The sequence below is a fragment of the Natator depressus genome, chromosome 11 (genome assembly GCF_965152275.1).
Source record: "Natator depressus isolate rNatDep1 chromosome 11, rNatDep2.hap1, whole genome shotgun sequence".
Classification (NCBI taxonomy): Eukaryota; Metazoa; Chordata; order Testudines; family Cheloniidae; genus Natator; species Natator depressus.
This window is the reverse complement of record NC_134244.1, coordinates 31,381,548-31,401,174: the sequence shown is the minus strand read 5'-3', so window position 1 is coordinate 31,401,174 and position 19,627 is coordinate 31,381,548. Positions and strand designations below refer to the sequence as shown.

The following is a 19,627-nucleotide window of genomic DNA, read 5'->3' as shown; positions in this document are numbered from 1 at the left end:
TGTATGATAATCAAGGTGGGCCATTTCCAGCACCAATCTAGGGTTTAACAAGAATGTCTGAGGGGGGGGTTAGGAAAAAACAAGGGGAAATAGGTTACCTTGCATAATGACTTAGCCACTCCCAGTCTCTATTCAAGCCTAAGTTAATTGTATCCAATTTGCAAATGAATTCCAATTCAACAGTCTCTCGCTGGAGTCTGGATTTGAAGTTTTTTTTGTTGAAGAATTGCAACTTTCATGTCTGTAATCGCGTGACCAGAGAGATTGAAGTGTTCTCCGACTGGTTTATGAATGTTATAATTCTTGACATCTGATTTTGTGTCCATTTATTCTTTTATGTAGAGACTGTCCAGTTTGACCAATGTACATGGCAGAGGGGCATTGCTGGCACATGATGGCATATATCACATTGGTGGATGTGCAGGTGAACGAGCCTCTGCTGGCACATGATGGCATATATTACATTGGTGGATGTGCAGGTGAACGAGCCTCTGATAGTGTGTGCTTTGTGTGTATAAAAGATCTTCTACACTTTCGTGAGCTACAGCTCACTTCATCGGATGCATACTGTGGAAAGCTTGTGCTCAAATAAATTGGTTAGTCTCTAAGGTGCCACAAGTACTCCTTTTCTTTTTGTGAATACAGACTAACACGGCTGTTACTCTGAAACACATTATTTTGGGATATCAATACAGTAGAACCTCAGAGTTACGAACACCAGAGTTCTGAACTGACCGGTCAACCACACACCTCCTTTGGAACCGGAAGTACACAATCATGCAGCAGCAGAGAGCCGCAAAAAAAGCGCAAATTCAGTACACTATTGTGTTAAACATATACTACTAAAAAAATAAAGGGAAAGTTTTTAAAAAAAAAAAAAGATTTGACAAGGTAAGGAAACTGTTTCTGTGCTTGTTTCATTTAAATTAAGATGGTTAAAAGCAGCATTTTTCTTCTGCATAGTAAAGTTTCAAAACTGTATTAAGTCAATGTTCAGTTGTAAACTTTTGAAAGAACCACCATAACATTTTGTTTAGAGTTACGAATATTTCAGAGTTAGGAACAATCTCTGTTCCCGAGGGGATCATTACTCTGGCGTTCTACTGTATGTTCCAAACACACTTGATTAAATCCGTTGAATCATATTGGCATTGGTTACATACAAGAAAGTATATTTTCTTGGTGGCAGTAACTCTCTGAGCTACCACCATGCTTGTGACTGGTACATCAAAGTTAAAATGTCTCCAAAAAGGCTTTTGATGACGATGACACAGTTCCACCTTAACTATTCCTCTAATCAATCATTTTTCTCCATCATCACCCAATATTGGTAGGGTCTTACTCCATGAAACAGATCCCTTAGTTTTTATCTGGAGCAGATAAATATATTTAGAAAGTCCATTCAGTAGTTTATCTTTTTGACATGGTGAAACTGGAATCACCTTTTGGTTAAAGAGAGATGTACAGTTTTAATATTTTTGCTTGCATTAGTTATCTGATTAGGTGTCAGCAATTATATGATACTTCAGATTGACTTTTCTTCATGCAGTTTGCTGTATTTTTACAAAACAGTATTAGACCACTTGTATATACTACAGCACAAAGAAACTACATAAAAATTGTCTAGAAACTGTTATTTATACTGCCTTGCAAGAAGAATTAGATTTGACTCTTTAATAAAGTAGGGACTAACATAACGAGGAGTCCTTGTGGCACTTTAGAGACTAACAAATTTATTTGGGCATAAGCTTTCATGGGTTAGAACCCACTTCATCAGATGCATGGAGTGAAAATACAGGAGCAGGTATAAATACATGAAAGGATGGGGGTTGCTTTACCAAGTCTGAGGTCAGTCTAACAAGATAAATCAATTAACAGCAGGATACCAAGGGAAGAAAAATAACTTTTGAAGTGGTAAGAGAGTGGCCTATTACAGACAGTTGACAAAAAGGTGTGAGTAACTGTACGGAGAAATTAGTATTGGGGAAATTAAGTTTAGGTTTTGTAATGACCAACCACTCCCAGTCTTTATTCAGGCCTAATCTGATGGGATCCAGTTTGCAAATTAATTCCAGTTCCGTAGCTTCACGTTGGAGTCTGTTTTTGAAGTTTTTTTGTTGAAGAATTGCCACTTTTAGGTCTGTTATTGAGTGACCAGAGAGATTGAAGTGTTCTCCTGCTGTTTTTTGCATGTTATGATTCCTGATGTCAGTTTTGCGCCCATTTATTCTTTTGCATAGAGACTGTCCGGTTTGGCCAGTGTACATGGCAGAGGGGCATTGCTGGCACATGATGGCATATATCACGTTGGTAGATGTGCAGGTGAACGAACCTCTGATAGTGTGGCTGATGTGATTAGACCCTATGATGGTGTCCCCTGAATAGATATATGGACACAGTTGGCAACGGGCTTTGTTGCAAGGATAGGTTCCTGGGTTAGTGGTTCTGTTGGGTGGTGTGTGGTTGCTGGTGAGTATTTGCTTCAGGTTGGGGGGCTGTCTGTAAGCAAGGACTGGCCTGTCTCCCAAGGTCTGTGAGAGTGAGGGATCGTCCTTCAGGATAGGTTGTAGATCCTTGATGATGCACTGGAGAGGTTTTAGTTGGGGGCTGTAGGTGACGGCTAGTGACGTTCTGTTACTTTCTTTATTGGGCTTGTCTTGTAGTAGGTGACTTCTGGGTACCCTTCTGGCTCTGTCAATCTGTTTCTTCACTTCACCGGGTGGGTATTGCAGTTTTAAGAATGCTTGATAGAGATTCTGTAGGTGTTTGTCTCTGTCTGAGGGATCAGAGCAAATGCGGTTGTATCTTAGAGCGTGGCTGTAGACAGTGGATCATGTGATGTGGTCTGGATTAAAGCTGGAGACATGTAGGGAAGTAGGGACTGTTACTTAGTAGTTATATTAAGTTATTAGTCCACTTCTTTCATCTCCTTCATCACTTTTTGGTTGTTGGTTTTGATTGGGAAGAGTCCCTACATCTTCCTTAGAGCTCTAAGGACACCATCATTTCCCCTCATATATATACAATGCACTCACTCAGTTGAGGGCATTGTATATATGAAATACATAAAATAAAAGTAAAATAAATAATAAAATACTGAGGTGCTAGGTCTTCTCTTGGCTGCCCAAGAACAAGATCTGGTTTAGATGAGTTGTCTCAGCACCAGGTGGTGGTGCTGCCATCCAAATGCTATAAGAAGCATCATGGATCCAAGGAGAGGCCTCTATGGTTGAGTAGTTTTGATCTGAGGAGACTGTCCTAAAAACGAGATTGATTTGCTGCCCAGATCTGTAGGTACATCACATAGTGGCCTAGATAGTGACAGATTGCTGAGAACAGGTGCTCAGTGCTGTGAAGGACTGCAGACAAACTACTACAGTGCAGGAAGGAGTCTATGGGAGCCTGCTGTTCGTTGAAGTGGACAATGATCTCTGCATAAGCTGTAATCAATAGGTTATTTCTTTTGTGAATGCCTATGTTGAAATTTTGGACTAGTCAATTCAGTTCAGAGGAGTCAGGGGATCTATGCTATTATCCCTTAGCAGCTATTTCTGCTCAATAAGATTCTTCTATTGTCATCTTATGATGGATCTTGAAGGGACATACGTATGTATTTCTGTCAGTCCAATAAGCTGTTCCATCTTTTGACTTGAACTTGAACAAGATTGACTGCCACTGTGTTCAGGACTCCTGTCAGACTGCTGCCTGCCTTATATATCACATTTGAATTTCTGCGAAATTTTCATGAATCCTCTTACCCTCTACCAAAAGCTCCAGCCAGTACTGCTCCCATTGCGGAGATTAAGCAAAGCTATCATTTGTGGGTATCTAGACATATCTTTCTGCAGGACCACTCTTTTGATTTGGAATCTCACCCTGCTGCCTGTTCTAGGAGATCAGCTCTGCAATCATTGTTTGTTTAACCCTTCTCAGTCCCCCTCCTGGGGGATTGTAGTGCTAGTTTCTCTCTCTTAAATAGCTAGTTTACTAGTCATAATGAGAGGAAATTATTGGAGAAAGGAGTTATTTGTCAATAACTCTTGTTTTGCTCCTGCATTTCCACATTTCTCACTTCCTGTGGCTGCCCCATTTCTCTGCTTCTTCAGAGTTTTCTGAGATTGTTGGATTCAGTGGAAGGAACTGAGGGCAGCTGAGGTCACACATCCTTTTTATAGCCTGGAGACAAATCATTTAGACCCACAGAGGTTGCATTGCTTTTCAGAGTGGTTCAAAGTTTGTCATGGGCACACTTACATCTCACAAATGTGGAGCTGCACAAGGACTATGTTTAAAGGACAACTGTTATTGGTAAGGAACTTTTCTCCACACCAGTCCACTTCATTCCAACTTCATTCCAGTTAGATAGTATCAACTATTTGACTAATAAGTATTTTCATGTAATGTTATTTAGGTTGCTATTGTTGCTGAAATTGATCCAGCAAGAATGATGGCTGATACAGTGGCATCTAAAGCTAAAATGGGCATTGGAACTGAAGAAGAATGTGTTCTTCAAAGACCACTGTTTACATTACGTACATACAGTGAAGAACAGGTAATTGCCTATCTTGTATAGTCTGTGTACAAATGAATATTCCATTAACAGAAAGATTAATAATAGAAAGTTATTGTCACGTATGAAACCAGAAATACTGGAGAGAAACTAGTAGGGCTGTTGATTAACTGCAATTAAACTCATGCGATTAACTCTAAAAAATTAATCGCGATTAAAAAAATTTATCATGATTAATCGCAGTTTAATTACACTGTTAAAAATAGAATACCAATTGAAATTTATTAAATATTTTGGATGTTTTTCTACATTTTCAAATATTTTGATTTCAGTTACAACACAGAATACAAAGTATACAGTGCTTACTTTATATTATTTTTATTACAAGTATTTGCACTGTAAAAATGATAAACAAAATAAATATATTTTTCAGTTCACCTCATATAAGTACTATAGTGCAATCTCTTTATCGTGGAAAGCGCAATTTGTGAATGTAGATTATTTTTGTTACATAACTGCACTGAAAAACAAAACCATGTAAAACTTTAGAACCTACAAGTCCACTGAGTCCTACTTCTTGTTCAGCCAATCACTCAGACAAACAGGTCTGTTTACATTTGCAGGAGATAATGCTGCCCGCTTATTGTTTACAATGTCACCTGAAAGTAATGGCACTGTTGTAGCCAGCGTTGCAAGATATTTACGTGCCAGATGCGCTAAAGATATGTTACACAAATATATATGTTACATTTTTGAGAAAGTATTAATACTAATATTTTGTTTCTGTTCCTCATTATGATATTTTATTTTAACAGATCATTTCTGACCCTAGAGTTCGTGTGGAGCTAGCTCTTCGAGAAGCTGGACTTCATAAAAGTCTTTATGCTAAAGAGATTTTACCAAAAATTCCTCCACTGAAACTTCCAAGAAGGGACATGGAATCTACAGTCTTTAAAATGTAGGATCCAGCATGGATTTCAGAACTCTTTGACTATCCTCAGGACTATAATAGGAAAATTTTTAATAAACTTCTTTAATTTAGATAACTTTGTGAATTTAGGATACTACATAGAATTATTTAGTTCTCAGTCAGTATGGTCATTTAAAAGTAAATGTATTTCCTATGGAATGCGCAGTAGGCCATTTAATACTCCCCCACAATCTTGAATAAAGTTTTGGAACATCATGTTCTTTAAGAGATTGTAATCTAATTATCTGGAGCCAAATCAACCTCCTATGTAAAAGCTTAAGGAAGAGTTTCTGTGCATGGAACCCTCTGTTAAGGTTCCCACACAGCATCATGTCTGGGATGCAGTTTATGATAAACACTGTGGGGCCCAACCCCAAACCTGGTGGATCTCTGGGGATCCATGGGAGGCATATCCCTTCACTGGTTCTGATCCTTGGAAGCCTGCTCCCCATTCCCGCCATGGCAGTGTGGTTCCTTTGGGGCTACAATTGTAGGTACTCTCCCCCTGGCCCACAGTAGCGTCTGAGCATTCCCCATGAAACTCTGTGGGAAAGGTTATATAATATGGGATCCTGCCCCCAGATTTACTCTTTTTTCAGTCCCCTGGAGAGGGCTCCACTGGGTGTGTGATAGTGTTGAGTCTCTTCCCTGCAGAAGATGTGTGATCTGTGTGTGGAGGGCTCTCCACACACAGATCACACAGAATACAATTTGGCACTTGGTAAACAATATTTTGAAGAAATATTTTTTGTGTTACTTTAAATTTGTGCTGCAAATTAACTTCACAAAACAGTCATTTTAGATGGTAATATAGTACATAGATGCATCCCACATAACTTTCATATCAGGTTATATTACCTGAGAATTTGATTTTTTTAATTATAAAAACCTCATTATCATAAATGCTTCTGTTATTTCTTCATTATTATAAGAGGAAACTTAACCTTTCTCTAAAATTAGAAACCAATTGGGTGCATCATGTTTACTGCAAACTAATCATCCAAACAATTTCATTTTGCAACTTAGTCCTTCAGAATACATTATAAAATTAGAAATAACATTTTAGCTCTAAGAAAAGGAGTACTTGTGGCACCTTAGAGATGAACCAATTTATTTGAGCATAAGCTTTCGTGAGCTACAGCTCACTTCATCGGATGCATACTGTATGCATCCGATGAAGTGAGCTGTAGCTCAAGAAAGCTTATGCTCAAATAAATTGGTTAGTCTTTAAGGTGCCACAAGTCCTCCTTTTCTTTTTGCGAATACAGACTAACACGTCTGTTACTCTGAAACCTGTCATTTTAGCTCTAGGATCTGTATTTTGGTATTAAAAAAACTGAATGTTTCATTTACGTGAAAGGGAAATTGAAAGGTAATTTTTTTATAACTCTTCACTTTTTCTAACCGTATATAACATGCACTGTGACAGGGTCAGGCCAGATGGCTACAGGAGAGTAATAGAAGGCAGATATATTAGCCCCAGGTTAAGTAGGACCCTTTTCCCTGGGTAAGGTAACAGGGAAGGTTCCAGAACAATCAGGAACATTCTGGAGACAATTAAGACGAAAGGCTGATTAGAACACCTGCAGCCAATCAAGAAGCTGCTAGAATCAATTAAGGCAGGCTAATCGGGGCACCTGGGTTTAAAAAGGAGCTCACTTCAGTTTGTGGTGCGTATGTAAGGAGCTGGGAGCAAGAGGCACTAGGAGCTGAGAGTGAGAATGCATACTGTTGGAGGACTGAGGAGTACAAGCATTATCAGACACCAGGAGGAAGGTCCTATGGTGAGGATAAAGAAGGTGTTGGGAGGAGGCCATGGGGAAGTAGCCCAGGGAGTTGTAGCTGTCGCACAGCTGTTCCAGGAGGCACTCTAGACAGCTACATTCCACAGGGTCCTGGGCTGGAACCCAGAGTAGAGGGCGGGCCCAGGTTCCCCCCAAACCTCCCAGCTCCTGGTCAGACACAGGAGGAGTTGTCCTGGACTGCCGGTTCATGAAAACGGCCAAACTGAGGGCTGCCGTGAAGCTCCAAGGCGAGCAAATCTGCCAATAAGCACAAGACCCACCAAGATAGAGGAGGAACTTTGTCACAGCATGTAACATATGAAATCAAGAAGTATCAAATATGCAGCTAGCAACTTAATCACCATTCAAGAAACCGTTTGCATATGACTGAGAATATGGTCTTTTTATTTCATTTTACGTTACTTGTCAAATAATATATACACATTGAAATTTCTTACTCAGCCTTACATAAAATACATATACTGTATGGATCATGCTGTTTTAAAGGGCAATAAATATTAGAATAAAATTAGGATGTATGCAATTTCCTATCGATCTGGTTACGTATGTCCCTAATCACCATAGTCTCTGAATGCCTCAGTCATTAATGGATTGTACACTCACAATGCCCCAATGAGGTGGGAAGTACTTCCCCATTATACAGATGAGGAACTAAGGCACAGTGCAGATTAAGTGACTTGCACAAATTCATACTGGAAGTCTGCGTCTGAGCCAGGAGCTGTACCTGGGTCCTTTTGGGACCCAGTCCAGTGCCTTAGTCGTTTCTTCCTACTCCAGTATCTATGCTCTCCTATTGTTAGCATGTTGTACATGTAATGTTTGGATTTGACTGCTGAGTGTTTGTGCCCAAATTACAATTCTGTGTTTATTTGTGCAACGGATGACTCCTAGAATCATAGAAATGTAGGACTGGAAGGACCTTGATAGGTCATCTAGTCCAGTCCCCTGCCCTCAGGCAGGACTAAGTATTATCTAGACCAGTTCTTCTCAACCTGGGGTTGGGAATATGTATAGAGAGGTTGCAAGTGAAGGTAAGAAAAAACATTTGTGTGCCAGATCAAAGTTTATTTTTACATAGAAACAAACTATAAATTCACTTTTTATGAATTACAAGTGTTACAGTCCTGATATAGCATATTTTTGGGGTAAGAAATTTCTCTGCTAACATAGGAACTGAAATTACTCAATATATTTGCGAAGATTTAAAAGATTCATTTATCAATGCTGGTGGGCCAGTATTATTAATATTTTACTTAAAGATATTTAAGGTAGTGGGCTTCAATTTTTTCAAGTCTTAATATAGGGACTCACAATATTATTTTTTTTAAGTCCAAAGGGTGTTGCTTCCACAAAAAGTTTGAGAAAAGGCTGATCTAGGCCATCCCTGACAAGTGTTCTTAAACACCGTCAATGATGGTGATTCCACAACTTCCCTATGTAATTTGTTCCAGAGCTTAACTACCCTTACAGTCAGGGCTGGTGTAACCACTAGGTGAACTAGGTGGCCGCCTAGGGCGCCAAGATTTGGGGGCGCCAAAAAGCACTGCCCCCCAATTTTTTTTTTTTTTACACTATTGCTTAGGGGCAGGTACCTGTCAGTCTCCAGCGCTCGGGCCACACCAGGGCTAGCAGCCTCTTCACCTCGGAGTCTCCCCCGCTTGCCCGGGAGCCACTCCTCCTCTCAGGCTCCTTGGCCCTGCCACGTGGCGCAGGAGCCTTTGAAACAGCAGCAGCAGCACGGCCTCTCCTGCCCCATGGCGGGCTACACTCCCCGCCTGCCCCTGCTGCTGCGGAGGCTGCCACTGCCCTGGTCTCAGGCCGCCTGGCTCCCCCCGGGCGGCACCCGGTTCTTGCTGCTTTCAGCCAGTAGATGCGGGGCCCCAGGTGAGCCCGGCCCCTTGCGTCTCCTCCACGGCAACACCCCCCGCCCACGTCCTCCTGGGCGGCCGGGGTGGCAGCAGCCGGGGAGCCTGAGAGGAGAAGTGGCCCCCGGGCAAGCGGGGGAGATTCCGAGGTGAAGAGGCTGCTGGCTCTGGTGCGGCCCGAGCCCTGGAGACTGACAGGTACCTGCCCCTGCCCCATCCCAGCACCACCTGCCCCCCAGCCCAGTGAGTGTTACCTGCCCCACCAGCCTCAGTGCCCTGCCCCATGCTGTCAGCCACCCCAAGCTCACTGTGACACCAGGGCCCCCTGATCTTCACAAACAGCTGTCACCGCAGGCCTGACAAACTCACTGCACCCACACATGTCTTACAGGGCACTTACCCACAAAGAGGAACGTGGAAGGGATCTACTCAAGGCTGGTAACTTGTCAAGAGTGAGAATCTTTGTGAGATGTGTGCATGGGTAATATTGAAGGAATAATGTATTTACCTTAAAAGTCTGCTTTATAGACTTGGAGTAGAAATTAGTCACCAGGGGATAATGTCCCTTTGGGGCAAGGGGGATTTGTCACCCTGCCTAACCTGGATGGTGATGCAATGCAAGGCTCAATTGTTTAGCTTTGCACAATAGTAAGACTTTGAATGGGACACCATCAGAGGCAATGGCAAACAATTGAAAAGCCTTAAAGGTAAAAAAGAAACATTACAACAGCCGTTACCCTTTCTGACAGGCTGTTTATAATGCTAAATTTACTAGTTTTTGGCGGTTGGCGGGGGCGGGGGAGGGGGCGCAAGGTAGAAGTTTCGCTTAGGGCGCAAAATATCCTTGCACCAGCCCTGCTTACAGTTAGGAAGTTACCTAAATCTTCCTTTCTGCAATAATAACCCATTACTTCTTGTCCTGTCCTCAGTGATTAATGAAAACAATTTATCACCCTCCTCTTTATAACAATCTTTTATGTAGTTGAAGACTGTTATCATGTCCCCCTTCAGTCTTCTCTTCTCCAGACTAAACAAACCCAATTTTTTCAGTCTTTTGTTGAAAGCCATGTTTTCTAGACCTTTAATCATTTTTGTTGCTCTCATCTGGGCTTTCTCCAACTTGTCCATATTTTTCCCAAAATGTGGTGCCCAGAACTCGACATAATACTTCAGCTGAGGCCTTATCAGCGCGAGTACAGTGATAGAATTACTTCTCTTGTCTTGCTAATAGCACTCCTACTAATACATCACAGCATAAAGTTTGTGTTTTTTGCAACAGTTTTATATTGTCGTCTTGTATTTAGTTTGTGATCCATTGTAACCCCCAGATCCTTTTCTGCAGTACTCCTTCCTAGGCAATCATTTCCCATTTTGTTTTTGTGCAACTGATTATTCCTTCCTAACTATAGTACTTTGCATTTGTCCTTATTGAATTTCATCCCATTTATTTCAGACCATTTCTCCAGTTTGTCAAGATCACTTTGAATTCTAATCCCATCCTCCAAAGCACTTGCAACCTCTCCCAGCTTGGTATCATCTGCAAACTTTAAAAGTGTACACTCTGTGTGCCATTATTCTAATCATTTATGAAGATATTGAATAGAAGTGGACCTATAACAGATCCCAGTGAGATCCCAGTAGACATGCCCTTTCAGCTTGATTGTGAATCACTGATAACTACTCTCTGAGTATGCTTTTCCAATCAGTTGTGCACTCACCTTATAGTAGGTTCATCTAGGTTATATTTCTCTAGTTTGTTTATGAGAAGGTCATGCAAGATAGTACTAAAAGTAGGGCGGTCAATTGATCAGTTAACACCTGTGATTAATTGAAAACAAAATAAACATGTTAATCAGATACCTCTCTGTGGGGAGTGGGGGAGGGCTAAAGGCGCAGCCCACAGCTCCAGAGGTGGCGAGGGAGAGGCTGAAACCCCAGCTCAGAGCTCTGCTGGCAGCGGTGGCGGCAGGGCTGAAGCCCCAGCCTGGAGCTCTGCGGACAGCAACAGGGCTGAAGCCCCAGCCCAGAGCTCTGCGGGCAGCAGTGGCCTGAGGAGCCCCAAGGGGGACTGAAACCCTAAGCCCCGCACCCTGAGGGGGCTGAAACCCGGAGCCCTGTGCCCCAAGCCTCCCACCCCAAGCAGGGCTGAAGGTAGGGGGTCACAACTTTTTTTTAAGTCTAAATGGGGTCCCCAGCAGAAAAAGTTTGAGAAACACTGCCATAGGGAATGGGCCTGGCAAGCTCAGCCTCCCTGCACCAGCCTCTCCTCCCCTGCTACATGCCGAGTCCCTGAGGTAAAGCCCATCCTCCCTTGCAAACAAGGGCTCACTGAGCTGAAAGGAGTTATGTAAAAATAATAATAATTCTACATTTGTAAGTTCAACTTTCATGATAAAGAGATTGCACTAAGTACTTGTATGAGGTGATTTGAAATACTATTTCTTTTGTTTATCTTTTTTACAATGCAAATGTCTGTAATCAAAAATAATATAAGGTGAGCACTGTACACGTTGTATTCTTTGTTGTAATTGAAATCAATATATTTGAAAATATAGAACACATCCAAAAATATTTAAATAATGATATTCTATTATTTTTTAACAGTGCGATTTAAAACTGAGATTAATTGTGATTAATTTTTTTAGTCGCTTGACAGCCCTAATTAAAAGTCTTACTAAAGTTGAGCTGTATCACATCTATTGCTTCCCCCCATCCACAAGACTTGTTACCCAGCCAAAGAAAATTAGGTTGGTTTGACATGATTTGTTTGTGACAAATCCATGTTGACTGTTACTTACCACCTTATTTTCTTCTAGGTGCTTACAAATGTATTGCTTTCTTATTTGCTCCATTATCTTTCGGGGTCCTGATGTTAAGTTGACTGGTCTATAATTCCCTGGGTTGTCCTTATTCCCCTTTTTATAGATTGGTACTATATTTGCCCATTATTGTTCTTGTTTTTTCTGTTTAAACTGTAAAGGGCCAACCCCCACACATTGGTAGGCCCTAAAGCTCCTCAAGGAGGAATCTGGCCTTGTGTTTCATCACTGTGGTCCCAGAGAGATTGGGTTGGTGTGTCTGTGAGTTGCTGAGTCCACGTGGGGTTTCAAAAAGCCTAGGACCTCAAGCAGTCATTTGTTTTCTTTGTGCTCAAGGTAGGCCCAGAAGGTAATTTCAGTGGAGTAAAATGTTGTCACAGCATTATCATCTCTTACTCCTGCATAAATGCTGAGGAAAATAAATGTTAAGTGAAGCAGAGATTGACTTTTGAGGCACAGGAGATTGATCCTGTGACAACAGTCTGTTACGGTTTCTGTTTCTGTTATACCACAGAGAACTTGGTCTTTTCTGGAATAAATGAATGCAACACCCTTGAAATCAACAGGGCTGTACCAGGTTATGCCAGCAGAGAATTGGGCCCACTGGTTGATGTTTTATGTAATCGTTTAAAACTATTTCTGTATGAGGGTGGAGCCTGAAGGTGATCCACATCTGGGACAATGACTGCAGACATTTTGCCTGCAGTGAACACAGACGGACAGAAAATGTTTGCAGGCATGCTGTGGGGTGCATACACAGGAGCAATAACTGCTGCACCCTATAACATTGTGCAACTTGTTCTTCACCCCAACACTGCCTGTAGGGAAGGGAGCAGGACAGTATCACCTCATTCAGGCAAGCTCCCAAGAGGTACAAATAGAGGAGGTTGAATTGTTTTTGATGAAATGGAAATTTTCACATAAATATCATCAATTGTTTTCACTTTTGTAGAAACAAACCGCACCCCCAAAATGAAAGAATTTCCAGTTTTCAGTTTTTTGAAATTTTTTTAATTCTGTGAAATTTTGATGAAGAAAAACATCTTTCACAAATTTTCACAGGAAATAAAATATTTCCCAACCAGCTCTAGTGCTGAAGTTCCCGCCAACCGTGCTAACTTTCTCTCCTCTTACATTTGAGTAGAACAAGGTGTGGGATTCTAGCTGATCCCTGTTTACGAGCATAAGGTGTCTGAGTAAATACTGCCCAGATAGGCCCTTAGTTTGTTAATGGTAGATTTGAGTTTGTGATAGTTTGTTGTACCATTGTTGACTTGCTGAAATTTGGCTGACAGAATTTGTTTTCTCAGCCTGAGAACAACTTATTTGTTACAGTCAAGTCTTGTAATATACTATATTTCTATGAATAAAAAAATTAGCCAGTCAGTAAATAGCTTAAATGTTAATCAGTGATTTAAAGGTCAAGTATCCAACTGGCACAGAATCTTTTTGGCAGAGAATTCTACATATGCCCATGTACACTTTGTCAGTCTATTACCATTTGCAGGCAAAAAGGAAAGTGTGAGTGATTGTGATGTGAGTTGTAATGATCCCTTCCAAAAACAGAAAGGCCTTTACAGTAATTGTTAACATTTTGAAAATGAACTTCCCAAGGACATAGTTTTCTGAACTCTGTAAACTGTTAACTGAAAGCATTATAGAGCATCAAACTTTGCATTTGCAACAGAAAAATCATTTTACTCTAATCGTTAAGCTGAAAGCAAAATAGACAAAACAATGTTCTTGCTAACTACAAAGCACTCTGGAAAAATGAAGAATTCACTATAATTGTTTAGCTTAATAATTAAGTATATGGTTTTCTAAGCTATAACATACTCCCCTTAACAATTTTGGGGATAAATTAAATTATTGCATGCATTTTGGTAGTGTGGTTTTAGATTAATCCTGTAAGGAAATTACAATAGTGGTTGCTAGGTGGTACAGGGGTCACTGCAATAGTCTTTAACCTCTTCAGAACTGAATTCAAATTCTCGTGGGAAACTGTTAATAATGGTCTAATTTCTATTCCTAGAGGACATTGGTCCACGTCCCATTATCCATTCGCTTAAATCCAAGGTATGATGACAGACTGAAAACTAAGGACCAGTCTGCGCCCACTGGAGTTGATGGGATTTGGGGAACCATAGAAATGTAGGGCTGGAAGGGAACTCAGAGTCATCAAGTCTAGCCTTCTGTGCTGTGGCAGGACCAAGTAAACCTAGACCATCCCTGACAGTTATTTGTCCAGCCTGTTTTTAAAAACCTCCAATGCTAGGGATTCCACAACCTCCTTTGGAAACCTTATAGTGCTTAACTACCCTTATAGTTTTTCCTAATATTTAGTCTAAATTTCCCTTGTTGCAGATTAAGCCCACTACTTCTTGTCCTACCTTCAGTGGGCATGGAGAACAATTGATCCCCATCCTCTTTATAGCAGCCCTTAACATATCTGAAGACTGTTATCAGGTCTCTCTGTCTTCTTTTCTCAAGACTAAACATGCCAAGTTTTTTTAACCTTTCCTCATAGGTTTCCTATATAAGGTATGGTTTCAGAGTAGCAGCCGTGTTAGTCTGTATCTGCAAAAAGAACAGGAGTACTTGTGGCACCTTAGAGACTAACCAATTTATTTGAGCATAAGCTTTCGTGGGCTACAGCCAACTTCATTGGATGCATAGAATGGAACATATAGTAAGAAGATATATATATACATACAGAGAACATGAAAAGGTGGACTAAGAGGCTAATTAATTAAGATGAGCTATGATCAGCAGGAGAAAAAAACTTTTGTAGTGATAATCAAGATGGCCCATTTAGACAGTTGACAAGAAGGTGTGAGGATACTTAACATGGGGAAATAGATTCAATATGTGTAATGACCCAAAAGAAACGACACCATCTGCTCAGGAAACTCCCTAAAAAAGCACAGGAACAGATCTGTGCAGACACATGCCTAGAACCCTGACCAGAGGTATTCTATTTTGCTACCCAAGATCCATAAACCTGGAAATCCTGGATGCCCCATCATCTCAGGTGTTGGCACCCTGATTGTCTGGCTATTTGGACTCTCTCCTCAGGCCCTATGCTACCAGCACTCCCAGCTATCTTCGAGACACCACTGACTTTTTGAGGAAACTATAATCCATCTGTGATCTTCCAGAAAACACCATCCTGGCCACTATGGATGTAGAAGCCCTCTATACCAACATTCCACACAAAGATAGACTAAAAGCTATCAGGAACAGTATCCCCGATAATGTCACGGCAAACCTGGTGGCTGAGCTTTGTGACTTTGTCCTCACCCACAACTATTTCACATTTGGGGACAATGTATACCTTCAAGTCAGCGGCACTGCTATGGGGTACCCTCATGGCCCCACAGTATGCCAACATTTTTATGACGGACTTAGAACAACACTTCCTCAGCTCTAGTCCCCTAACACCCCTACTCTACTTGCGCTACATTGATGACATCCTCATCATCTGGACCCATGGAAAAGAAGCCCTTGAGGAATTCCATCATGATTTCAACAATTTCCATCCCACCATCAACCTCAGCCTAGACCAATCCACAGAAGCAGTCCGTTTCCTGGACACCACTGTGCTAATAAGCGATGGTCACATAAACACCACCCTATACCGGAAGCCTACTGACTGCTATATTACCTACATGCCTCCAGCTTTCATCCAGACCACACCACACGATCCATTGTCTACAGCCAAGCTCTGTGATACAACCGCATTTGCTCCAACCCCTCAGACAGAAGACAAACACCAACAAGATCTCTATCAAGCGTTCTTACAACTACAATACCCACCTGCTGAAGTGAACAAACAGACTGACAGAGCCAGAAGAGTACCCAGAAGTTACCTACTACAGGACAGGCTCAACAAAGAGAATAACAGAACACCACTAGCTGTCACCTTCAGCCCCCAACTAAAACCTCTCCAGTGTATCATCAAAGATCTACAGCCTATCCTGAAAAATGATCCCTCACTCTCACAGATCTTGGGAGACAGACCAGTCCTCGCTTACAGACAGCCCCCCAACCTGAAGCAAATACTCGCCAGCAACCACACACTGCACAACAAAAACACTAACCCAGGAACCTAGCCTTGCAACAAAGCCTGATGCCAACTTTGTAAACATATTTAATCAAGTGACACTATCATAGGACCTAATCACATTAGCCGCACCATCAGGGGCTCGTTCACCTGCACATCTACCAATGTGATATATGCCATCATGTGCCAGCAATGCCCCTCTGCCATGTACATTGGCCAAACTGGATAGTCTCTAAGCAAAAGAATAAATGGACACAAATCTGACATCAGGAATCCTAACATTAAAAACCAGTAGGAGAACACTTAAACCTCTCTGGCCACTCAGTAACAGACTTTAAGATGGCAATTTTGCAACAGAAAAGCTTAAAAACAGACTCCAATGAGAAACCACGGATCTTGAATTAATATGCAAACTAGATACCATTAACTTGGCTTGGAATAGAGACTTGGAGTGGCTGGGTCATTACACATATTGAATCTATTTCCCCACGTTAAGTATCCTCACACCTTCTTGTTAACTGTCTAAATGGGCCATCTTGATTGTCACTACAAAAGTTTTTTTTCTCCTGCTGATAATAGCTCATCTTAATTAATTAGCCTCTTACTCTACCTTTTCATGTTCTCTGTATGTGTGTATATATATATATCTTCTTACTATATGTTCCATTCTATGCATCTGAGGAAGTGGGTTGTAGCTCACGAAAACTTATGCTCAAATAAATTTGTTAGTTTCTAAGGTGCCACAAGTACTCCTGTTCTTTTTGCAGATACAGACTAACACGGTTGCTGCTCTGAAACCATACCTTATATAGAAGTCTCTTATTAATACACCTCAGAATGATATTAGCTTTATTTTTCAGCTTTATCACATTGTTGGCTCATGTTCAGTTTTTCATCCACTATAACCTGCAGATTCTTTTTCAGCAATCCTACTGCCTCGCCAGTTACTCCCCATTTTGTAGGTGTGCATTTGATTTTTCCTTCCTAAGTGAAGTACATTCCACTTGTCTATACTGAATTTCATCTTGTTGTTTTCAGACCAATTCTCCAATTTGTCAAGGTCATTTTGAATTCTAATCCTAACCTCCTAAATTTTTTAAACTTAGTGTCATCTGCAGATTTTATAAATATACTTTCCACCAGTGTTCCCTCTAATTTTTTACATCCATGTACGGAACGAATTTTGTTATGTGCAACAATATGGATGTGATGTATAGCACATCACCTTCATATTGGTGCACATAACAAAATTCATGTGGTGGGGGTGGGGCCGAGGGGCCTGGAGTGTGGCAGGGGGCTCAGGGCTGGGGCAGAGGGTTGGGTGCAGGGGCTGAGGGCTCCAGCTAGGGGTGAAGGTTCTGGGGTGGGGCTGGGGATGAGTGGTTTGGGGTGCAGGCTGCCCTGGGGCTGCAGTGGGGAGAGAGGACTCCCCCCACCACTCTCTCACCACAGCAGCTTGGCACTGGGGGAGAGGCGCTTCTCCCTGGCTGCGGCAGCTCCGGCGGGGCTGGGCGGACCGGGGAAGGGGCTCCTCTCCCCCAGGCCCGGCAAGTCAGGGGCAAGTCTGTGTTGGGGCCTGGGGAGGGGCGCCTCTCCCCACTGCGGCAGGTCTATGGTGGGGCCGGCAGGGAAAGGCACCTCTCCCTGCCACGGCAGGTCCACACTGGCACTGGCTGGGAGGAACACCTCTCCGCGCCATGGCAAGTCCATGCTGGGGGAGGGACACCTCTCTCCACTGCAGCCCTGAGCCCCTGCACGGGCTTAATAGGCAGCTGTGCGGCCATACAGCCATGCAGCTTATAGAGAACTTAGCTTTCCACTCCCTTATCCAAGTCCTTAACTAAAATATGGAATAGTATTGGCCCAAGATTGACCCTTTGGGAGCCCACTAGATATGCCCTCCCAGTTTGACAGTGAACTATTGATAATTGCTCTTTGATTACTGTCTTTCAGCCAGTTGTGCTCCCACCTTATAGTAATTTCATCTAGATCACATTTCCCAAATTTGCTTATGAGAATGTCATGTGGGAGTGTGTCAAATGCTTTACTAAAATCAAGACATATCACATCATCATCTTCTCCTCTCCCCCATCCACTCAGCCAGTAACCCTATCAAAGAACGAAATTAGTTTGGTTTGGCATGATTTGTTCTTCACAAATCCATGCTCGCTAGTCTTTATCACCCTATTCTCCTCCAAGTGCTTACAAATTGACTATTTAATAATTTGTTCCAGTATCTTTCTAGGTACCAAAGTTCGGCTGACTGGTCTGTAATTCCCTGGGTCCTCTTTGTTCCCCTTTTTAAAGACAGATATTATGTTTGCCCTTCTCCAGGCTTCTTGGACCATCCCTGTGTCACCGTGCCATAGTGGGTCACAACTGAGAATACCAAATTCAGGACAAACTGCTGAGAAATAGGGCAGACACACCCCAAAACTGGTGGTTATTCTCCCGTAAGATATACCAGACCGACAACCAGACCAGAGTAAACTTCTGTTTTACCACACTGGCTAACAAGAAGTCAGAAAAGCAGTCTCCTTAGGTATTCCAGTCCTTGTATCACCACCAAAAACACTAGACTTAATGACGAGTGGTTATTTAAAACCGATTTCATCAATCAAAGGGTTCTTCTGATCCCCAAGGACCAGCCGCATACCCAGGTCAATATATAACTTAGCTCTTTCCCAATAATCACGCTGTTGCCAATCCTTTAATATCTAAAGATTTATTTATAAAAGGAAAGAAAGGTGAGAGTTAAAATTGGTTAAAGGAATCAAATACATACAATAATTACAAAGTTCTTAGATCAGACTTGTAGCCGTGATGGAATAAACTGCTGGCTTGTTAAGTCTCTGGTTGCTTCCAAATCATTGGAAGACCTCAGTCCCTTGGTCAGAATGCTCCCATTAGTATAAGTCCATAGTACAGAGGTATGAGCAGGAAAGAGGCAAAATGGAGATGTTTCCAGGGCCTTTTATAGCTTCTGCCAAGTGAAGGGAAACCCATTGTTCTAGTTTGTGAAAAAGTACAGGTAACAAGATGGAGTTTGGAGTCACATGGGCAAGTCACATGTCCATGCATGCTTCACTTAGTTATAGCAGAGGCCATTAACCATACTCTAGTTAGAATGTCCCCAGGAAAGTCCATTAAATGTCAATAGGTGTCTTCTAGGGTCCATTGTAAGTTAAGTGTTCTTTAATGGGCCATTCAACTTGAATAGTTCCTTCACATTGTGCTGACTAAATACCTTGTTGGTGTTACCACAGGAGCAAACATTTGAAATACAGGTACATAGTTACTATTCATAACTTCAGATACAAAAATGATACATGCATACAAACAGGATAATCATATTGAGTAAATCATAACTTTTTTATAGACGCCTTACTTGACATACTTTGTACAAGATCTGTTGTAATTATATAACAGTGGTAGCAACAATGATCTACCTGGTCATGTTTTAATCATATAACATCTCATCCTGTCCTCCAGGAGTTCTCAAAGTTAATTGCTAATGGTCATAATAATTGCTAAGATTGCTTCAGCTGGTTCCTTAAGTTACCCTAGGATGAATTTTATCAACCCAATCTAATTT

The 19,627-nt window shown here is 41.7% G+C and overlaps 1 protein-coding gene across 2 annotated transcripts in view; it reads left to right on the top strand.

Moving 5' to 3' along the window:
- Window positions 1–5,487, top strand: part of CCDC148 (coiled-coil domain containing 148) — a 151,580-nt gene extending 146,093 nt beyond the window's left edge. Inside the window, exons 14-15 of one of the 2 annotated variants that reach the window (XM_074966824.1) lie at window positions 4,412–4,552; window positions 5,326–5,487. In XM_074966824.1, the coding sequence (XP_074822925.1) occupies window positions 4,412–4,552; window positions 5,326–5,472 (288 nt within the window). In that variant the 3' untranslated portion in view covers window positions 5,473–5,487. Of the gene's footprint in view, window positions 1–342; window positions 864–4,411; window positions 4,553–5,325 lie in introns of those variants that run through there. The other variant, XM_074966825.1, reaches the window with a different exon arrangement.
- Window positions 5,488–19,627: the final 14,140 nt, after the last annotated feature.